Below are 16,505 nucleotides of genomic sequence, written 5' to 3' on the forward strand. Positions count from 1 at the left end.
GCAGCAGGTGTCTGGGCCTCAGCATTTACACCATCACCCTGCCTTTCTTTGTAACCTCATTCCCTGAATTTCCCCAATGCTTTCACCTAGCCTTTGATTACTCTAAATACACAGGCATTGCTCAGTGTTGGGGCAGGCCCTGTCCTGGCAACCAAATCCAACGCCTGCCCCCAGGCACAGTTCAGATATCATGGCCAGCAGTAAGCCTTCCCAGCTCCTCCTGGGGGCCTCCCGCATGCTACAGAGTCTTGCAGCTGTCCATTCCTGCCTCAGTGTTAAAGCTTGTTAGTGGGTTTCCCCTGGCAGGCTGGGAGCCCTGGAGGAAAGGGCACAGATGGGTGGGAGGGGCTGTTGCTGGCTTGGTCTGTCCTGAGTGGAAACCTGGGCTTGCCACACCCAAGATCCTTAGTGGGCTCTCCAGTGATTAGGGCAAAACACGTTGACCTGGTGTCCCGTGGCTTTTCTCGTGTCCTAAAGACCCCATGCTTTCTCAAAGTCCCTAGGTTTGTCTCATGTTACGCCTTTTTTTCTGCTGGGATTCCCAGCATAGCCCTTCAGACACGGCCTATGCCATGAAAGGTCACTTCTGGAAACCCCCGCTCAGACCCAGACCCTCTGCTCTGCCAGGACTCTGACCACATACCTTCTCCAACTGACAGGATCTGCTCCGCTGCCTGCCTCACAGCCCTGGCATCGATATGGTCTGAAGCTATAGATAACAGTCTAGCTGAGGGCAGAGAGACCTAGTTCTAATCCTCAGGCATTCAGGCATGGGTCTGTGCTTGGGTCTGTCCTGAATCACCCTCATGAAGGGCTTTCTGAGTTTTTCTTGCGGAGATTAACAAGAGTATAATAATGTTACACACACACACACACACACAGTGAGGATCGGGCACAGGTGTTCCTGGACAGAGGGCATCCAGTCCTGGAGGGCTACACACAGAACCTGAGAGACAAAAGTTTCTCCAGCTGTGTGTTCTGTGTGTGCTAAGGCCCTGGCATGAGCACCTAGTGCTAATATAGCTGGCGTAATCAGATGCAGGATGGGCCTCACTGCTTGGCACTCACCCAAGTATGGGGACTTCCTTTCTATGGTGGCTGTGGGACCCTAGGCGCCTCCTCCAAAAAAGCCCTTTGGGAGTGAAAGCGAAGCTACCACACTTTCCCAGAACTGCATGCATACTAATGGCCGTGGACTTCACAGAGTGTGAATCAGGAAAAACTAATTCCCCAGAGTAGACGAAATAGTTTGTTCCTCAGAGTCTGTAACTACAGTCATTCAGATGACCCTGCCATGGCCACACACAGTTCTCTTTTGCAGAGCATGAGTGACTCAAACAAGGTGTGCATGAAGACCACACACACAAATACACACACACACACACACACATTTACACTATATATACTTTCCACAGATATACACAAAAACTCACAATCCCTCCTATATATACACACAGCCACTCTCACACAGTTATCCATTTAGAAACACACACGCACACACGCGCACACACACACAGGCTTGCAGCCTCTGCAGTCCTTGTCACTCCAGGAAGCAACACTCAAATCCTACTCACTACAGTGGCATCAGGTCCAAATCCCTGCTGACGGGGAAATTGTGGCTCAAAGAGGAAAACTACCCCAGGTGCCCCAGGTGGCACTTGGAGAGAAGACGCTTCAACTTTGTCCTCTGATTTCCAGGTCAGGTGTCCTCCACACCTGCCATGGCAGATCTGTGCTGAGTGGTAGTCAATCAAATGCACTTGTCACAGCAGCCTTTGCTACTGGACAGAGTGTGGCTACAGGCTAGGAACTCCTGGCTCCCATCACTGGCCTCCTGGGAGTCAGACCTGTACAGCACCTCACCGGCTCCCTGGCTTGACCCAGCAACAAGAATTTTGAGCAGTGCTGCACCCTAGCACAGTCAAGGAGCCATACCTTTGCAGGTATGGCAGGCATGAAGGAGAGGAGAGGAGAGGGAGTTAAGCCGAGTTGCAGAGTGGACCACACTAAGTCCACTGACATTCTTGGCCCAGTGGCGGGGATCCTGAGCTGAGATAAGACAGTCCTGTAGCTGGGCAGATGCAGGGTGAACTTTCCTTCTAGGACCCATTGCCCTCATGACCCAGGCCCTTTGTAGAGGAGGATTTGCTTACCTTTTATAGGCCCCATGCAGCGGCTGCAGGCACAGGAATTGCCAGTAATCCAGGCAGAAGGCCTTGAACTTGAGCATTTTCACTTTCCAGTCTCTAGCGGACTGTAGTGGTATCTCCAGAAAGACACAGCAAGGGGCTGCTGGGAGGTGGAGGCCTGGCTGCTGATCCCTGCTGCGGGCCCCCACTCACATGGCCCAGCTCTGCCTGGTGCAGCTCACACAGTGCGCGCCTCCAATACAAAGAGCAGCAAGCACAAAAGCCTGCAGCTCATCCGCGTGCACGCTCTCACAGGGCAGGCTCACGCTGTTGCTGTCTCTGGTGCCCAGTGCTTCTGGGGGCTCCCTTTGGGGTCCCCAGAGCAAACCAGGGCATCCCTGGCTATGCTGATCTGTGGGGGCCCCCAACCCATCTTCCTGAGGAGCCTGAGAGTGACGGCTTCTGCAGCTGCTCTTCCAGCCCTTTTTCCAACTAGGCCACTTCTGATGGCAAGCCAGTGTCCACCCACCTGCCCTGACTGAGTGGCAGGGACGGGGCAGGCCCAGGGGGAGCAGTGAGGGAGGGGTCCAGGTGACTGACGGACACTGCCCTCCGCTGCCACATAAATTACATGTGGCGGAATCCCAGCCTGGCCTGCAAGACTGAAAACTCACCATGTAACCACACGGTGGGAGTAACTGGGCTCTGAAAGGCAGTAGGAAAGACTGACAAGGCCGCCAGCACCGTTGCCCAGGCGACAGGGACACATTGATAAAATCTAAAATGGAACCGCAATGACAGCCGTTCATTGGCTGCTGGAAGAGACTCCTGTGGCTAATGAGGGAGGGTGGGAGGGCAGTGGCTGGGCTGAGGGGCCACGGCCAAACAGAAGCATTGTTTTCAGGGCTGAGTTGGGGACTCTGAAGGCCATGAGGCCTGGTAGCTATAGGCCAGAAGCCGAATCCTGCCCTTTCCCTGCCCTTAAGCTGGCTTACTGACTACCAACCCCAGTGGCCTATTCTTCACATACCAGCCAGGGACCTTAATAAATCATTTTAGTTCCAGACACCAGCATGAGCCCCCTGCTGCACTCAGAATAAAGATAGGGTTCCCTCACCAAGCAGCTCTCAGGGACTCTGCTTATCTGTCTGACCCCTCTGATACCCGGATACATTGCCTAGCTGTCCCCATTTCCCCTTGATACATCCTTCTAGTTCTGTGCTGGGTTCCCTCTGCTAGAAGTGCCACATACCAGATCATACACTCATTATTTCTCAGATGCTTACCTTCCCAAATGTCCCAATAAAGCAGCACAGCTTCTCTTGCCCCCCATGTGTGATTCCTCCTGAATGCCGGCCTCTTCATGTCTGACCCACAGCTTGGAGTGCCCCCTCCCCCAAGAGGGATCACATCTTTCCATCAGTGTCTGCACCAGCAGCTGCTCCACCATCAGCAGTGGCAAGTGTGAGGACCTTAGATGGCAACGGGGACAATCTCAGAACCCAAGGGACTTTCCAAAGTGCCACACTCACTTGGCCACCTCAGGCTTGAAATCTACCAACTACCAACTACAGAGGCTCAGGAAACATTCTGCGCTCAAGATGTATCCACAGAGTCCCGAGTCCAGCAGCCAGGAGAGACCTGATGTCTTACACATGAGCTCTGTACATCCTGAACCAGAAGATCCAGCTCCTAGGCGCAGAGTGGAGATTCTTACTGTACAAAGGCGGGGCATTTTCACCTGCAGCCACCAGCAAGCTCTGTGGCTAGAAGAGATATTCTTAACCAGAGATGACATGACGTGTCACCAATCTGTCATAGTGGATAGAACCTAGGGAGTGGGTCCCTGGGGCTACTGGGCTAGAGGGCTGCAGGGGCCAGAGCGAACTCCACAGCTGGGGAAGGGGAAGGGTTACACCAGCATTCTCAGAGCTGATGAGTGAGCAGGACAGCTGGGGGCAGGCAGGGAAAGCAAGGTAGCCATCTGCCTGAGAGATGAGCCTGTTTGCCAAGGTGGCTTAGGCTGTCTCCCCTCCCCCACCCAGAGTGCCACCCCCCCCCTCCCCGGGACAAGGACATTGGCTTCCCTCTCACGTGTATGGCAGAGGAAGCTGGCTATGCCTGTGAAAGGAGGCAATTACTGGCCGGGACCTTTGTTTCTGATTTCCCAGGCTGCAGTGCCTTCAGAACCTTTGTGGGGTGGGGCAGGGACAAGCATGTGACACCCCTCCACCAGAGCTTGGAACATGCTTTTCTTAGGAACTTGCAGACCTCTGCCACTTAAGAAGGCCACAGAGGCCGGGGGCAGGAGGGATGCAGTGGAGCCCTGGGTCTGAGTCACAGATCTGGTCCAGTGTTTCTGGACCAGATTTCTCTGGGTCCATCTTGCTCATGTGTAGAATGGGCACACTGAGCTGTCTCTAGCAGATCTAAGGGGGCTGTGAGGATTCCAAAGCAGGTCCCATGTCGCAGCCAGGTGGCAGAGACTCCAGCAGATGTCACTTAGCAACTGCCTCAATGCTGTGTTGTAAACACGCTGAACATGCTCTACCTCAGGGCCTTTGCACTAGTTGTTTCTAGCAGAGATGTGGATCCCGCCTCAAGGCTGGCTAACTGAGCCTCCTCAGAACCACTGCCCCTACCCTCTCTCTGGTCACTCTGTGCCGTTTACTCTTTTCCTTCACAATTCCTTGTCATCCTCCTCCCCCACACATTACACTAAGAAGCAGAGTTTGTGCCTTTGCTGCCAGGCCCTGCCACACAGAAGCTCTGCAAGGGTGACGGGACTGTGGCTGTGGTGTCCTAAGGGCTTGACACCCATGGGTACCCAGGAACCAGGGCCAGAGGAGGAGTAGCCACCTGAGCCTTCCTCTGACCCCCAGAACACTGTAAGGAGTGAAACACTGTAGTTTTGGCTTTAAGGTCAAATAGGGCTATGGGCCCTGCCTGGTCTGGAGAGAGCTCAGACTGGCTATGATGAGAACTGTACAGTCATACTCAAGTCAGTGGGGGGCCCCACACACCCTGAGTCAAGAAGTCCATCCACCCGCTTCCCCCTTCACTCCAGAGCTTTATGGCCCTTCCTCTGGTAGGCCCCCATGTCTGTTGAGATGGCCAAAGAGATCATGCAGGAGGAGATACTGCTTTTAGTGACCCCACTGGGTTTAAGAAAAGGGCAAGGGTTCTGATGCCCACTAGAGTTTCTTGAACCTTTTCCCCCAGGGCCCAGGGATACCCATAGACATGTGGGCACCCTTAGCAAGCCTTGGGTGGGAACTGTGAGTGTATCCAAGTGTGAGCATGGACTATGTCCTGAGGTGGGTTGTGGTCCTGGCATGCCCTAGTACTGGGGCGTGGAAGTCCATGGGCAAGTTTGAGGATCTCATGTTCTGGATCTCATGTATGTAAGAGTCTGATAAGTGCACGAGGAGCTGGTATGTAAAGTGTGTCACTCATGTGTGTGGGACTGGGACAGCATGAACACCAGGACCCCAAGACTGAGACCCCAGCTGTGCCTCCCTGGCTGCATACTGAGCAAGAATGTCTGTCATAGGGCCACAGCTGTCCTATATCACTGGGTATCACTAAATAAACCCATCGTAGTAGCAGGTGTTACTGGAGTGCACATGTACAGGACTGTGTAAATACACGTGTGTCACACCCAGTCCTCACATCCCGGGGGCAATGCCCAGTTCTGGAAATGGGAGCACACACAAGGGCTAGGAATTGTCCAGCACAACTTTCATATTTCTATATAGCATCATCTGTATCCTGACGGTATCCAGCACTACTTAGTGTGCCTAGTGATGGGTTTACACCACAAGAGCTTCCTCTCTTCCACAAGCCCAGTTCCTTAGTGGCCACATCCCACCTCACCCTCAGCCCTGCGCAGACTGGGCCCTTTCATGGGAATGGCTCACAATACAACCCCAAATGAGAAAGCTTACGTTAACTCACACAATATAGTGCAGATGTACCCCCAACCTCACCACAGCACAACACACACACACACACACACACACACACACACACACACACACACTCATTCACACGGTTCTCGGAACCACTTCTGCCCAATATCTAATCTATTTTGGGTTTTAACTTTTGTTTGTTTCTGAGGCAAGTCTCAAGTAGCCCAGGCTAGCCTTGGGCTTGCTGTGTAGGCAAGAATGACCTGGAACTTCCTATCCTTTTGTCTCCATCTCCCAAGTGCAGGGACCACAGATATGCACCACCATACTTGATTTAAGGAGATGAAACAAGGACTTCTGCATGCTAAGCAATCATGCTACCAACTGAGCTGCATGCCCAGCTGAGTATCCAATCTCTATTGGTTACAAAAAAAAGTGCATTCTTTCTGAAGACCCTGGGTAAGAATATTGGGATCTGAAACATACAGAGGCAGTGCCATGCCCTCCAGCACACTGCCAATCAAAGGAAATCCCCAGTTCTCACCAACTCCAGCTTTGGTTGTCATGGGAACTGCCTGCTGCAGGCTGCTCCTCAGGGGAACCCCAGCCTTGGATCTTGCAGCAATAAGCCTCAGCACAGTCTGACCTCCAGGGAACCCCAATTCTGCTCTTGGGGAGGCCTTGGGCTAAGCCCTTGCTTGGGGGATCTACTTAAATTGTATGTATTTTCAGGGGCTACATCAATAGGACCTCTGGTATCTATCTAGCGAAGTCGGAGGTGAAGCTCCTAGTGGGTCAGTTCTTCCCCACTCCCAAGGCCTCCTCTCCATCCTAGGTTCATTCAGAAAACATCGGCCTTGGTGGCCCTGAGACAGGAGACGCAGATGCAGGACAGTACCTGTATCGGTCAGTGGAGAGGCTGCTTCCGGTCTCCAGGGAGCTCCTGGGGTGGTAAAACGAGACAGGGTTACCAACAGTCCCACAGCAAGCCCCTTGGGCACCCTGCCCACTCAGGTCACATGGGTGGCCTCAGACAAGAAACCATGTGCTTCAACCTTTCTCTTTTGTCCCCAGAGGTGGCACTGCCACCGTCATCTCAGCCTGGTGCTGGGACAGAGAGTCTTTGACAATGTCAATCCATCTGCCCCCTTCTCGGATGGGGAAACTAAGGCTGGGGAGACCAAGCACTGCGGTCAGGGTCATGCAGCTCTCATGACTAGGATTATCCCCCTCACCCTAGAGGGGAAATGTGGATGCTGGGAATCATGATAGGGGACCTTGGGCATAAGCAAGCTCCCTACTGCTGCTGCATGTAGGCATGGGGCTGGCATTTAAATTTGCATATGGTTGACAAGACACCGCCACATTCCTTTCTTAAAGAGTCTTGACCAGGCATTACAGCTTCCATGCCCCTCGTCCACAGCCCTAGCATCCAGCTCTGGGCCCCAAAGCCTCGCTCCCAACTTCTTTATTTGATCAAATTGCAGCTGGGCTAATGGGTATGGTCAGGGACTGGCCGGAATAGAACCGTATTTTGACCCAATCATATACCAGCTGTGAAATAAGTTTGTTGTCTTTCCCCATCCTATGCCTCAGTTTCCCTGTGTCTAACAAGGAAATAGCAATGAAGCAAGCTTCTGCCCAGGACCACACTCCACACTCTATCCGTTGTCCTACAGCATCAGAGTGAAGGGCTCCAGGTGGCACCTTCTATCTGTGGGAGCGTTTGTTAGGACAGAGACATGCCCTGTGTGGTGGTTCGAATAAAAATAGCTCCCACTGAAAGGACTCTGGCCAGCTTGAGCATGGTGAGCATGGCTTTGGCAGGTCTTGCCCTTCTCTCCCATTCCCTCTGTCTTGCTAAAAACCATAGATTAGAGACCATGTCCTGTTGCTTTCTGATCAAGGTGTAGCACCATGTCTGCTGCACACGGCCGGACCCCCAGCTGCCATGCTCCCTGCTATGATGATAATGGACTGAATCTCTGAAACTAAGCTGTCACCTCAATCAGATGTTTTCCTTTATAAGAGTTTCTGTAGTCATGGTGTCCCTTCATAGCATTAGAGACCCCAACTAAGACAGAGTTGGTACCAGGGACTGGGGTATTACTGTGATAGGCTTGACCATGTTTTTGTTTGGAGAAATTGGGACTTTGGTACTTTGGGTTAGGAAAGCAGTGGAATGCTTTAAGCACTGCTTAGTGGGCCATACTGACAGGAACATGGAAGACAGCCGTGCTAAGAGTAATTTGAACTGTGGGGGGAGCAATGGCTCAAGAGGTTTCAGAGGAGAAGAATTTGAATATGTTGTCTTGAGATAATTCTTGTTATATTTTGGTGAGGAATATGGCTGCTTTTTGCCCTTGTCTGAAGAGTCTGTCTGAGGCTAAAGTAAAGAGATTTGTATTAATTCTCTTGGCAGAGGGACTCTCAAAACAGCCTAGCCTAGTAGCACAGACTCTGTTGTGTGGTTATTAGTGGTAACTCTGATGAAGATTTATAATGAAAGGAGAAAGAAAATGTAAAATTTGGGAAGAAAAGGAGCACCAGGAAGCAGAATAGAGCTAAATTCTGTATTTAAGGAGATAAACAGATTAAGAATAGGAATAAAGGGAGTGGTGACATCAGGCAAGACCCCACCCAGCTAAGTTTCCAATTTGTGGAAAGGAACTAAAGAAAAGCTTAGAGTTGGGTATGGTGTGGCATGCCTTTAATCCCAGCACTGGGAGACAGATACTGGTGGATCTCTGAGTTCAAGCCCACCCTGGTCTACAGAGCAAGTTCTAGAACAGTTAAGTTTAGATAATAAAGGTAACCATCAAAAACAGAAAGCTGGTGAAGATGTAATTGAACAATGGGCATGATCCATCCCCATCAAAGCAGAAGAACTTGGCGGCTTCAGCCATGTGGTTCTGACTTTAGAGCTAAGGATAGAAGAAATGGGTTATGGAATTTGCCTTCATGCCCAGAGAAAGGCACTGAGGTCAGGCATATGTCAGGGGTGTCCCCGAGTGGAGGCCTAGAGAAACCACTGTGTGAAGCTGTGAAAGTAAAGTCTGGATTGCCTTGGAGAAACCAAGAAGGTGGAGATGCCAGAGCCATGGAATACCTGCCGAGGAGAGCCGCTAACAGGGAGTGGAACCAGCCCATGAGAACGAATTGTGTGGGAGTCAACAAAGCTGAAATGAGTTGGAGATCTGAAGAGCATTTTGACATCAGAGAAGGAGATGCATAGTTTGGAGTTTGCCCAGCTGGTTTCTGGTTTTGCTTGGGTCCAATATTTTCTCGTTGTGCTCCCTTCCCTACATTTTAAAATGGTAATGTATATCCTGTGCCATTATACATTGGAAGTATGCGATCTAGTTTTTTTTTTATTTTGATTTTATAGGGGATTATAGTTAAGAGATTACATGAGTCTCAGAAGAGACTTTGAACTTTGGACTTTTAAACATTGGTGAGACTGTTATAGACTACGGGGACTTTTGAAGTTGGACTAAATGGATTTTGCACTATGATATTATTACAAGCTTATAAGGGCTAGCGAGTAAAATGTGGTAGTTCGAATATAACTGGATTTTATTGTAGTATGTGTGGCCTTGTTGGAGGGAGTGTGCCACTGTGGGGATGGGCTTTTAGGTCTCTTTTGCTCAAGCTTCCCTCAGCGTGACACAGAGCCTGCTTTCCATTGCCTGTAAGATGTAGCGCTCTCAGCACCAGCACTATGCCTGCCTGCCTGCACACTGCCAAGCTCCCCACCATGATGACAGTGGACTGAACCTCTGAATTATAAGCTACTGCCTCAATTCAATGTTTTTCTTTATAAGAGTTGCTGTGGTCATGGTGTTTTTCACAGCAATAGAAACCCTACCTAAGACACCAACCATAAGTTCTCAACCATACATACAGATTTATCTGAGTGCTTTTCCCCAAACTTCCTCATATCTTAATCCTACAATATAAAACCATACTCTTTTTTTTTAAAAAAAAAATTAGATTATATACCTAAAGCTAGCTACCAAGGTCTGTTTTCTTATTTGGCCCCTACCTCCTCCTGAGGATGATACCAAAGTCCGGCAATCAAGAGCCTCATTTGGCTCACCTACTTAACATGCCAAATTAAAACTGAATACCTCATCCTAACACGGTGTTTCCCCCTTTACCTTGATAAACCGCCATTTGCTCATATGTCATCTCTATCAAGAGGCAGTCCTTTGTCCCTCTGGGACAAATACACCTGCCTGCCCCCTTTCCCCTGTCCCCATCTCCTTTAGCACCACATCCTACCCTATTCTAACACAGACCACCCCTTTTCCTCCTTTTAAAAATTATACCTGCAAGCTCATTTGCTGCTGTTGTTCTGTCTGAGTCAGAAAGCAGCCACTTTAACTTTTCTTCCCCACTTAATAAAGAATCTGTCTGTGAAAACAGGTGTTTGGGTATGGTTTGTGCCTAGCCTGGGGTCCAGGAGGAAGGCCCTACTGTTTGGCAGTCTCCGTCACCCATAGGCTCATATATTTGAATGCTTAGTCACCAGAGAGTGATACTATTTGACAAAGGTTAGAAGGTGTGGTCTTGTTGAAATAGATGTGACATTGTTGGAAAAAGTATGCCTCTGGGGGGAGGGGGGAGCTTTGAGGCGTCAAAAGCCCATGCCAGGCCCAGTCCCTATCTTGTCTTTCTGTTTCTCTGACTTTACACATGCACGTGCACGCACGCACGCGCACACACCCATTCTCTCTCTGCCTATGGATCAGGATGTAGCTCTTAGCTACTTAGTCAGCACCATGCCTGCCTGCCAACTTGCTCTCTGCCATAATGGACTAAGCTCCTGAAACTGTAAACAAATGTGAGATCCAAAGTTATGTTTTAAGTTTTAATTATTGTGCCTAAGAGACCCGTGAAGCAAAGTGCCTCTAACTTGTAAGCCTCTTGCCCAAAGACAGACATTTCCTGAAATACTAGAGGCCACTGTTTATGTAAGGTAACAAGTCACATGTTTTCACTCTCATAAACAAGTTTGCTTGACCCAACTGCACAGCACGTGCTTGATTACATGTGGGCAGGAGGTACACAGGCTGGAAATACGTCAGAATGTATGCTCTGGCTGGATGTAGGCGCAAGGCATGCAGCTAGCAAATACATCTGGATATGTGCTTGCTCCTTATTGTACCTTGTGGGAAATACATAGCCTTATGGGTTTATAACCTTTATAACCCTCTGCAAAATGTGACTTGTCACCATTTTCTGGGAACCCTGGAATGGATCTGACCAGAGTCCACTATCCTGGCCAGCATTTAATTAAAGTTTGCTTTGAATTTGGTTCAAAAATTGTAGTAGTGGTATTATTCTCTCACAATGGGATCAACACACACCCTAGATTAAATGCCTCCCTTTATAAGGGTTCCCTTGGTCATGGTGTCTCATCACAGCAATAGAACAGTGACTAAGTCAGATGTTGGTACCAGGAGTGGGGTATGGCAGTGACAGGCTTGACCAAGCCACTTGTTGGGGGAATGTAGACTTTGAGACTTTGGATTAGGAAAGCAGATGAATGCTTTAAGTGGGGTTTAATGGGCCAATACGTAGGAGCATGGAAGATAATGGTGCAGAGAACAATGTGAATTATCATGGCCCAGATCAAAAGGTTCAGAGAGGAAGAATATTAGTAAGTGGCCTAGAGACCAATCTTGTGTGATATTTGGCAAAGAATGTAGCTCTTTTTTTGTCCTTGTCCTAAAAATCTGTCTGAGGTTAAATTGGTAGAGGAGATTCAAGACAGCCTAGTACTGAGTGTGTTGAATGGCTATTGGTCGTCATTCTTATGCATATCTATATTGAACAGGAGCAAGCTGAGCAAGGAAAAATACAAAAATGTACAAGTCTGAGAAGAAAAGGAGCACCAGGAAATGTATCACTGGAGCCAAAGCTGGTGCACAAGCAAATAAGTTTAAAGAAAAGCCTAATGCTAAATGGAATAAAGGGAATGGTGATCTTAGGGAAAGACCGCACTCAGCTAAGAGTCCAACCTGTGAAAAGGAATCAAAGAAAAGATTAGGCAGTGAAGGAAACCATTAACAACAGAAAATGGGTACAAATGAAATTGAACAAGGGAGCCAAGTTCCAGTCCCATCAAGCAGCAGAACTTGGCAGTTTCAGCCACTTGGTTCTGGCTTTAGAGTCAAGATGAGAAGAAAGGCAATGTGCAGTCTCCCTCCTCCACTGAGGCAGACATGTGTCAAGGGTGTCCCTGCCCAGGTGCTTAGAGAGGCCATTGTGTGCAGCTGTGAAGATGAAGTCAGGGTTGCTAGGTGATGTTGGAGATGCCAGAGTCACGAGATACCTGCCAAGGAGAGCCGTAGACCTGGTGTGGAGCCAGCCCAAGAGAGAAGTGTGCTGTTGTCAATAAAGCTAAAAGGAGCCGAGCCATTGCATGACAAGTATGTGATCTTCTTTTTTATTTGATTTTCAGGGGGTTACAGTTAAGACTGTCATGAGTCTCAGAAGAGACCTGGACTTTGGACTTTTAAACAATGTCAAGACCGTGAAAGATTATGGGGATATTTTAAATACATTTTGCATTGTGATATGACTTATAAGTCAAAGGGGGTCAGGGACTAGAATGTGATGGTTTGGATAAGAATAGTCCCCATAGGTTCATCTATTTGAATGTTTTGTCACTAGGGAGTGGCACTACTGAGAAGGAGTAGGCGGTGTGGCCTTCTTGGAACAGGTGTGGTATTGTTGGGGAAAGTATGTCAGGTGGGCTTGGAAATTTCAAAAGCTCATTCTAGACCCAGTCAGTCTCTGTCTGTCTGTCTGTCCATCTGTTTGCCTGCCTATCTCTGCCAATGGATCAGGAGGTAGCTCTTAGCTACTTCTCTACCTGTTGCTATGCTCCCTGCTATGACGATAATGAACCAAGCTCCTGAAACTGTCAGCCAGCTCCCAATTAAATGCTTCCTTTCTAAGAGTTACCTTGTCCATGGTGTCTTCACAGTGCCAGAACATTGACTAAGACACCCTGGGACTGACTTTCCTGCTAATGCCATGCTGCCTTCTCATACTGAATACCTTCTCCTGCTGCAGTGGGTACCATGCCTCTTCCCTACCCAGGACCTGCCTACTGCTCTTTTGGGAGACTGTGTGACCACTAGGGCTTGGACATTCCAAGAAAATGCTGGGTGCTTATGTCAGCAATTCAAGTTTCAGCCTCAGTTTCCCCAGTGTCCTCATACGAGGTCCTTGCTGGAGCCTCTTCTCTGCTGAAGGCCAATGACAGCTATCTCTGTCTTGGAGCCAGAGCTCCCTGGGACCATACACCACTAGCTCTAAGGCTGAGTGCCAATGAACAGTCCAAGCAGAGGAGGAGCATGAAGGGTGGTGTCAGAGTGTCCCAGAACTTTCTAGAATGCTCACAGTTCATATGGGCTCCAGGGTGGTCATCAGGGCATTGAGGGGGCAGTGGGTAGGGTTAATAAACAGAACCCAAGAAGACATGGGTGGCAAGTTGGCCTTTGTAAGCCAGTCCCAATCCCCCAAGCCTGGCTGCTCAGCCACAGACACTCTATTTAAAGTAATACCAGGGTGAGGTAACAAGATGCCTCCAAATGGTGCTAGGTCCGTACCCTGCCATGGGACACGGATTCTTCCCTCACTCCTGATTTTACCCCCAGCATTACCCCTGCTGTGACCACTGCAATATCTAGTCTGCAGTGGAAGTTCATCTCCCATCTCCCATCTTACTCTCCTGTGAATCTTACATGACACAAGGAATCGTTCCTTTTCGTAGATACGAAAAGTCTTGGGAGTAGCACACTTAAGACACCACCATTCCACTCCCAGCAGTAAACCCTGACTCACCCTTAAAAACCCCACTCACATATCAAATCTTAATTCCTTGATGCAGCCCTCTCCTACTGCCTACCTCGTTTCTATCCTATGAAGACTATTTTCTTCTTTTTTCCCTCCTCATCTTTTTTTTTTTCGAGGAATTTGTTTGGTCCTAGGATGACATGGGCATGGACTGGACAATACCCTCCCACCAGAAAACTCAGTCAGCAAAGTCCCTATGTAACAATGGGAGCTGTGAGGCAAGACACAGGGCCAAGGGCTTACTCAGCAAGGAAACCTGGCCCTGCTGCCACCTACATAACAAGGCTTTATGCCTGACTTCCCTAAACCATGTCCCTGGCCTTCAGGAGATTCCTCAGGGGCTAGTCTGACCACTCCACAGTCCCTTCATGTCTTGGTGACCTCCACATGCGACCAGGCCCAGCTCTGAGAGGATCCCACCCTGAAACTCTCTGTCCCCCACCATATAGTCAGGCTGCCTGAGGTCTTGGGTAACCAAGACAGGGATCCATTCCTGCCTCTCTTTCCTCATTGTTTCTTGCTCAGCACGTGTGCATTCAGGACCCTAGCCTGGCCCCTGAATGAGATACAAATTCACCCTAAGTCTTTTGAGATTGTAGAGGGGAAATGGCAAGCTGCCTCTAAGTGCTACTGAAGACATTTAAGAGACCCCACAGGGTCATGATCCCCACGACGGTGTGCACAACATTGAGATGCCAGATCTGTGAGGCTAAGGCCTGAACTTCAGAGCCAAGGGCCAGTGTTTGAATCCCTGCTGTTCCACACTGGCTATGTGACCTTAGGCAAGGTGGCTAACCTGTCTGTACCTCCACAACGCTTCCTCATTGGTAATGTTGGTGAATACTAAATAGAATAATATACTTCAAGGACTTAGAACAATGCTAGGAACTCTAAATTTCGTGAATGAGAAGAGAGGATTCCAAAGGCTGTCACATGTGAAATTAAGTCATGCATATATTAATTATGATAACAATGTCTATAATAAAATACAAATGAACATATTTTAGTAGCACATTAATTCTGTTGAATGGAGACTTCTTTTATCTGCCTGTATACACTATTTATATATGCAGCAGAGAGTCAGGGGGAGACCATATCCCTTCCACCTCTTGTTCCGAGCACCTCTGACCCCTCCGGAGCTGCTTCTCCCTATCTTGGGGACCCCAGAGACTTGGAGGATTTCCTGGTCCAGCTAGTCAGGCTCTGCAGCCCCTTTCCTATAACCCTGGGAAAGCATCAGGGCCAGCCTGAGGCCCCACCCCCATCGTAAGCACTGCTATTTCATACTCTATCCCCACCCCTGCTCTCCTGCATTCTGGGAAGACAGCTTCCATTTCTTTTTCAGGACCTACTGAATGCTTCCTCCTTGGTAAGGGGCATCAGTCAAGGACACATTCAAGAGCAGGCCAGGCAGCTCTGTGTGATTGAGAGTTAGAGAGGCTCCTTGGAACTGGATGGGAGATGGAGGATGAGGCACAGCTCCAGTGTGTTCTGGGGACTAAATGCTGGTTACATGTTCATTTGTGATGGTCTATAAGTCACACATTGCTGAAGTGCACCCCATCTTGTATGTACATAACAGCTCATTGAAGCTTACATTATAGATGAGAATCAGTGTGGGAACTCAGCCCTTCAACCTGCAGCATCCAAGAGCCCAGACCTTGGGTGCCAAGGAGCTAGCTTCAATCTTCTCATAGCCATAGTCTCTGGCCTTAGTTTCCTCTACAAGGATAGGAGTGGTCAGTGTTTCTATTCCTGGCTGCACACAGGATTCTCTGAGTCCATAAGGACCATTCCTGAGTCTTGGTGCCCCATCCCCTTTGAGACAACCTCAGATTCACAGACTACATAGGGAGCTGCTGCATGCACACTTTGGCTATGACAATAAAAACACCTTGCTTAATTGCAGAGAGCAACTACCTCTATGAAAAAGACATCAATCAAGGCACAGAACTCATAACAGTACTTAAGCCCCCATGTGTGTGTCCATATGTGCATGCATGCCTGTGTGTGCATGTGTATGGTTGTGTAATTCTGTCATCTGGGTGGCCTCACATAAAAAGACTCATCATGTTGCCTCTCCATAATCCCAGACTTCTGGCTACTGCTCATCTCTATAACTGTGTCATTGACAATGTTATTCAGATATAGCCATGGGGATATGACTGCTTAAGACTGTCTTTCTCACTCAACGTGGTTCCCTGATTCTCATCCAGGTACCATATTCCTTTTCACTACTGAGTGGTATTCCATGGCATGAATGTGCCACAGTTGACTTAACCATGGTAAGATAGAATAGTTTGGTGGCTTATCTGTTAAAGGCTTGGTCCCCAGATGAGAGTAATTCAGAGGTGAGAGAACATTTGCATCTTTCTGGAGTGTGCCCGTGAAGGGGTCTGTGGAACCCTAGGCTCTTCTTCTTTCTTTGTCTTGCTCCCTGACTATGAGGCAAATGATTTTGTTCTAGCAAATGTTCCCTACCATGAGCAGCATATATGATTTTATTCTATTGAATGTTCCCTACCATGCCACACTACCTTATCACAAAATGGGCCAGAGACAGCTTAACAGTTAAGAGCACGTATTGCTCTCA

The 16,505-nt window shown here is 48.9% G+C and overlaps 1 protein-coding gene across 6 annotated transcripts in view; it reads right to left on the reverse strand.

The window, feature by feature from the left end:
- Iqsec1 (IQ motif and Sec7 domain ArfGEF 1) overlaps nucleotides 1-16,505 on the reverse strand; it is a 325,272-nt gene that overhangs the window by 118,739 nt on the left and 190,028 nt on the right. For 4 of the 6 annotated variants that reach the window (XM_041640160.1, XM_041640205.1, XM_041640177.1 and 1 more), the window contains one exon: nucleotides 6,939-6,983. The exons of the other annotated variants lie outside the window; for them this stretch is intronic. In XM_041640160.1, coding sequence (XP_041496094.1) covers nucleotides 6,939-6,983 — 45 coding nt within the window. The remainder of the gene's footprint in view (nucleotides 1-6,938; nucleotides 6,984-16,505) is intronic. 6 annotated transcript variants of the gene reach the window in all.

Source organism: Microtus oregoni, unplaced genomic scaffold, assembly GCF_018167655.1.
Source record: "Microtus oregoni isolate MIOR12 unplaced genomic scaffold, Mior012 000002F_ref0000024, whole genome shotgun sequence".
In the NCBI taxonomy this organism is placed as follows: Eukaryota; Metazoa; Chordata; class Mammalia; order Rodentia; family Cricetidae; genus Microtus; species Microtus oregoni.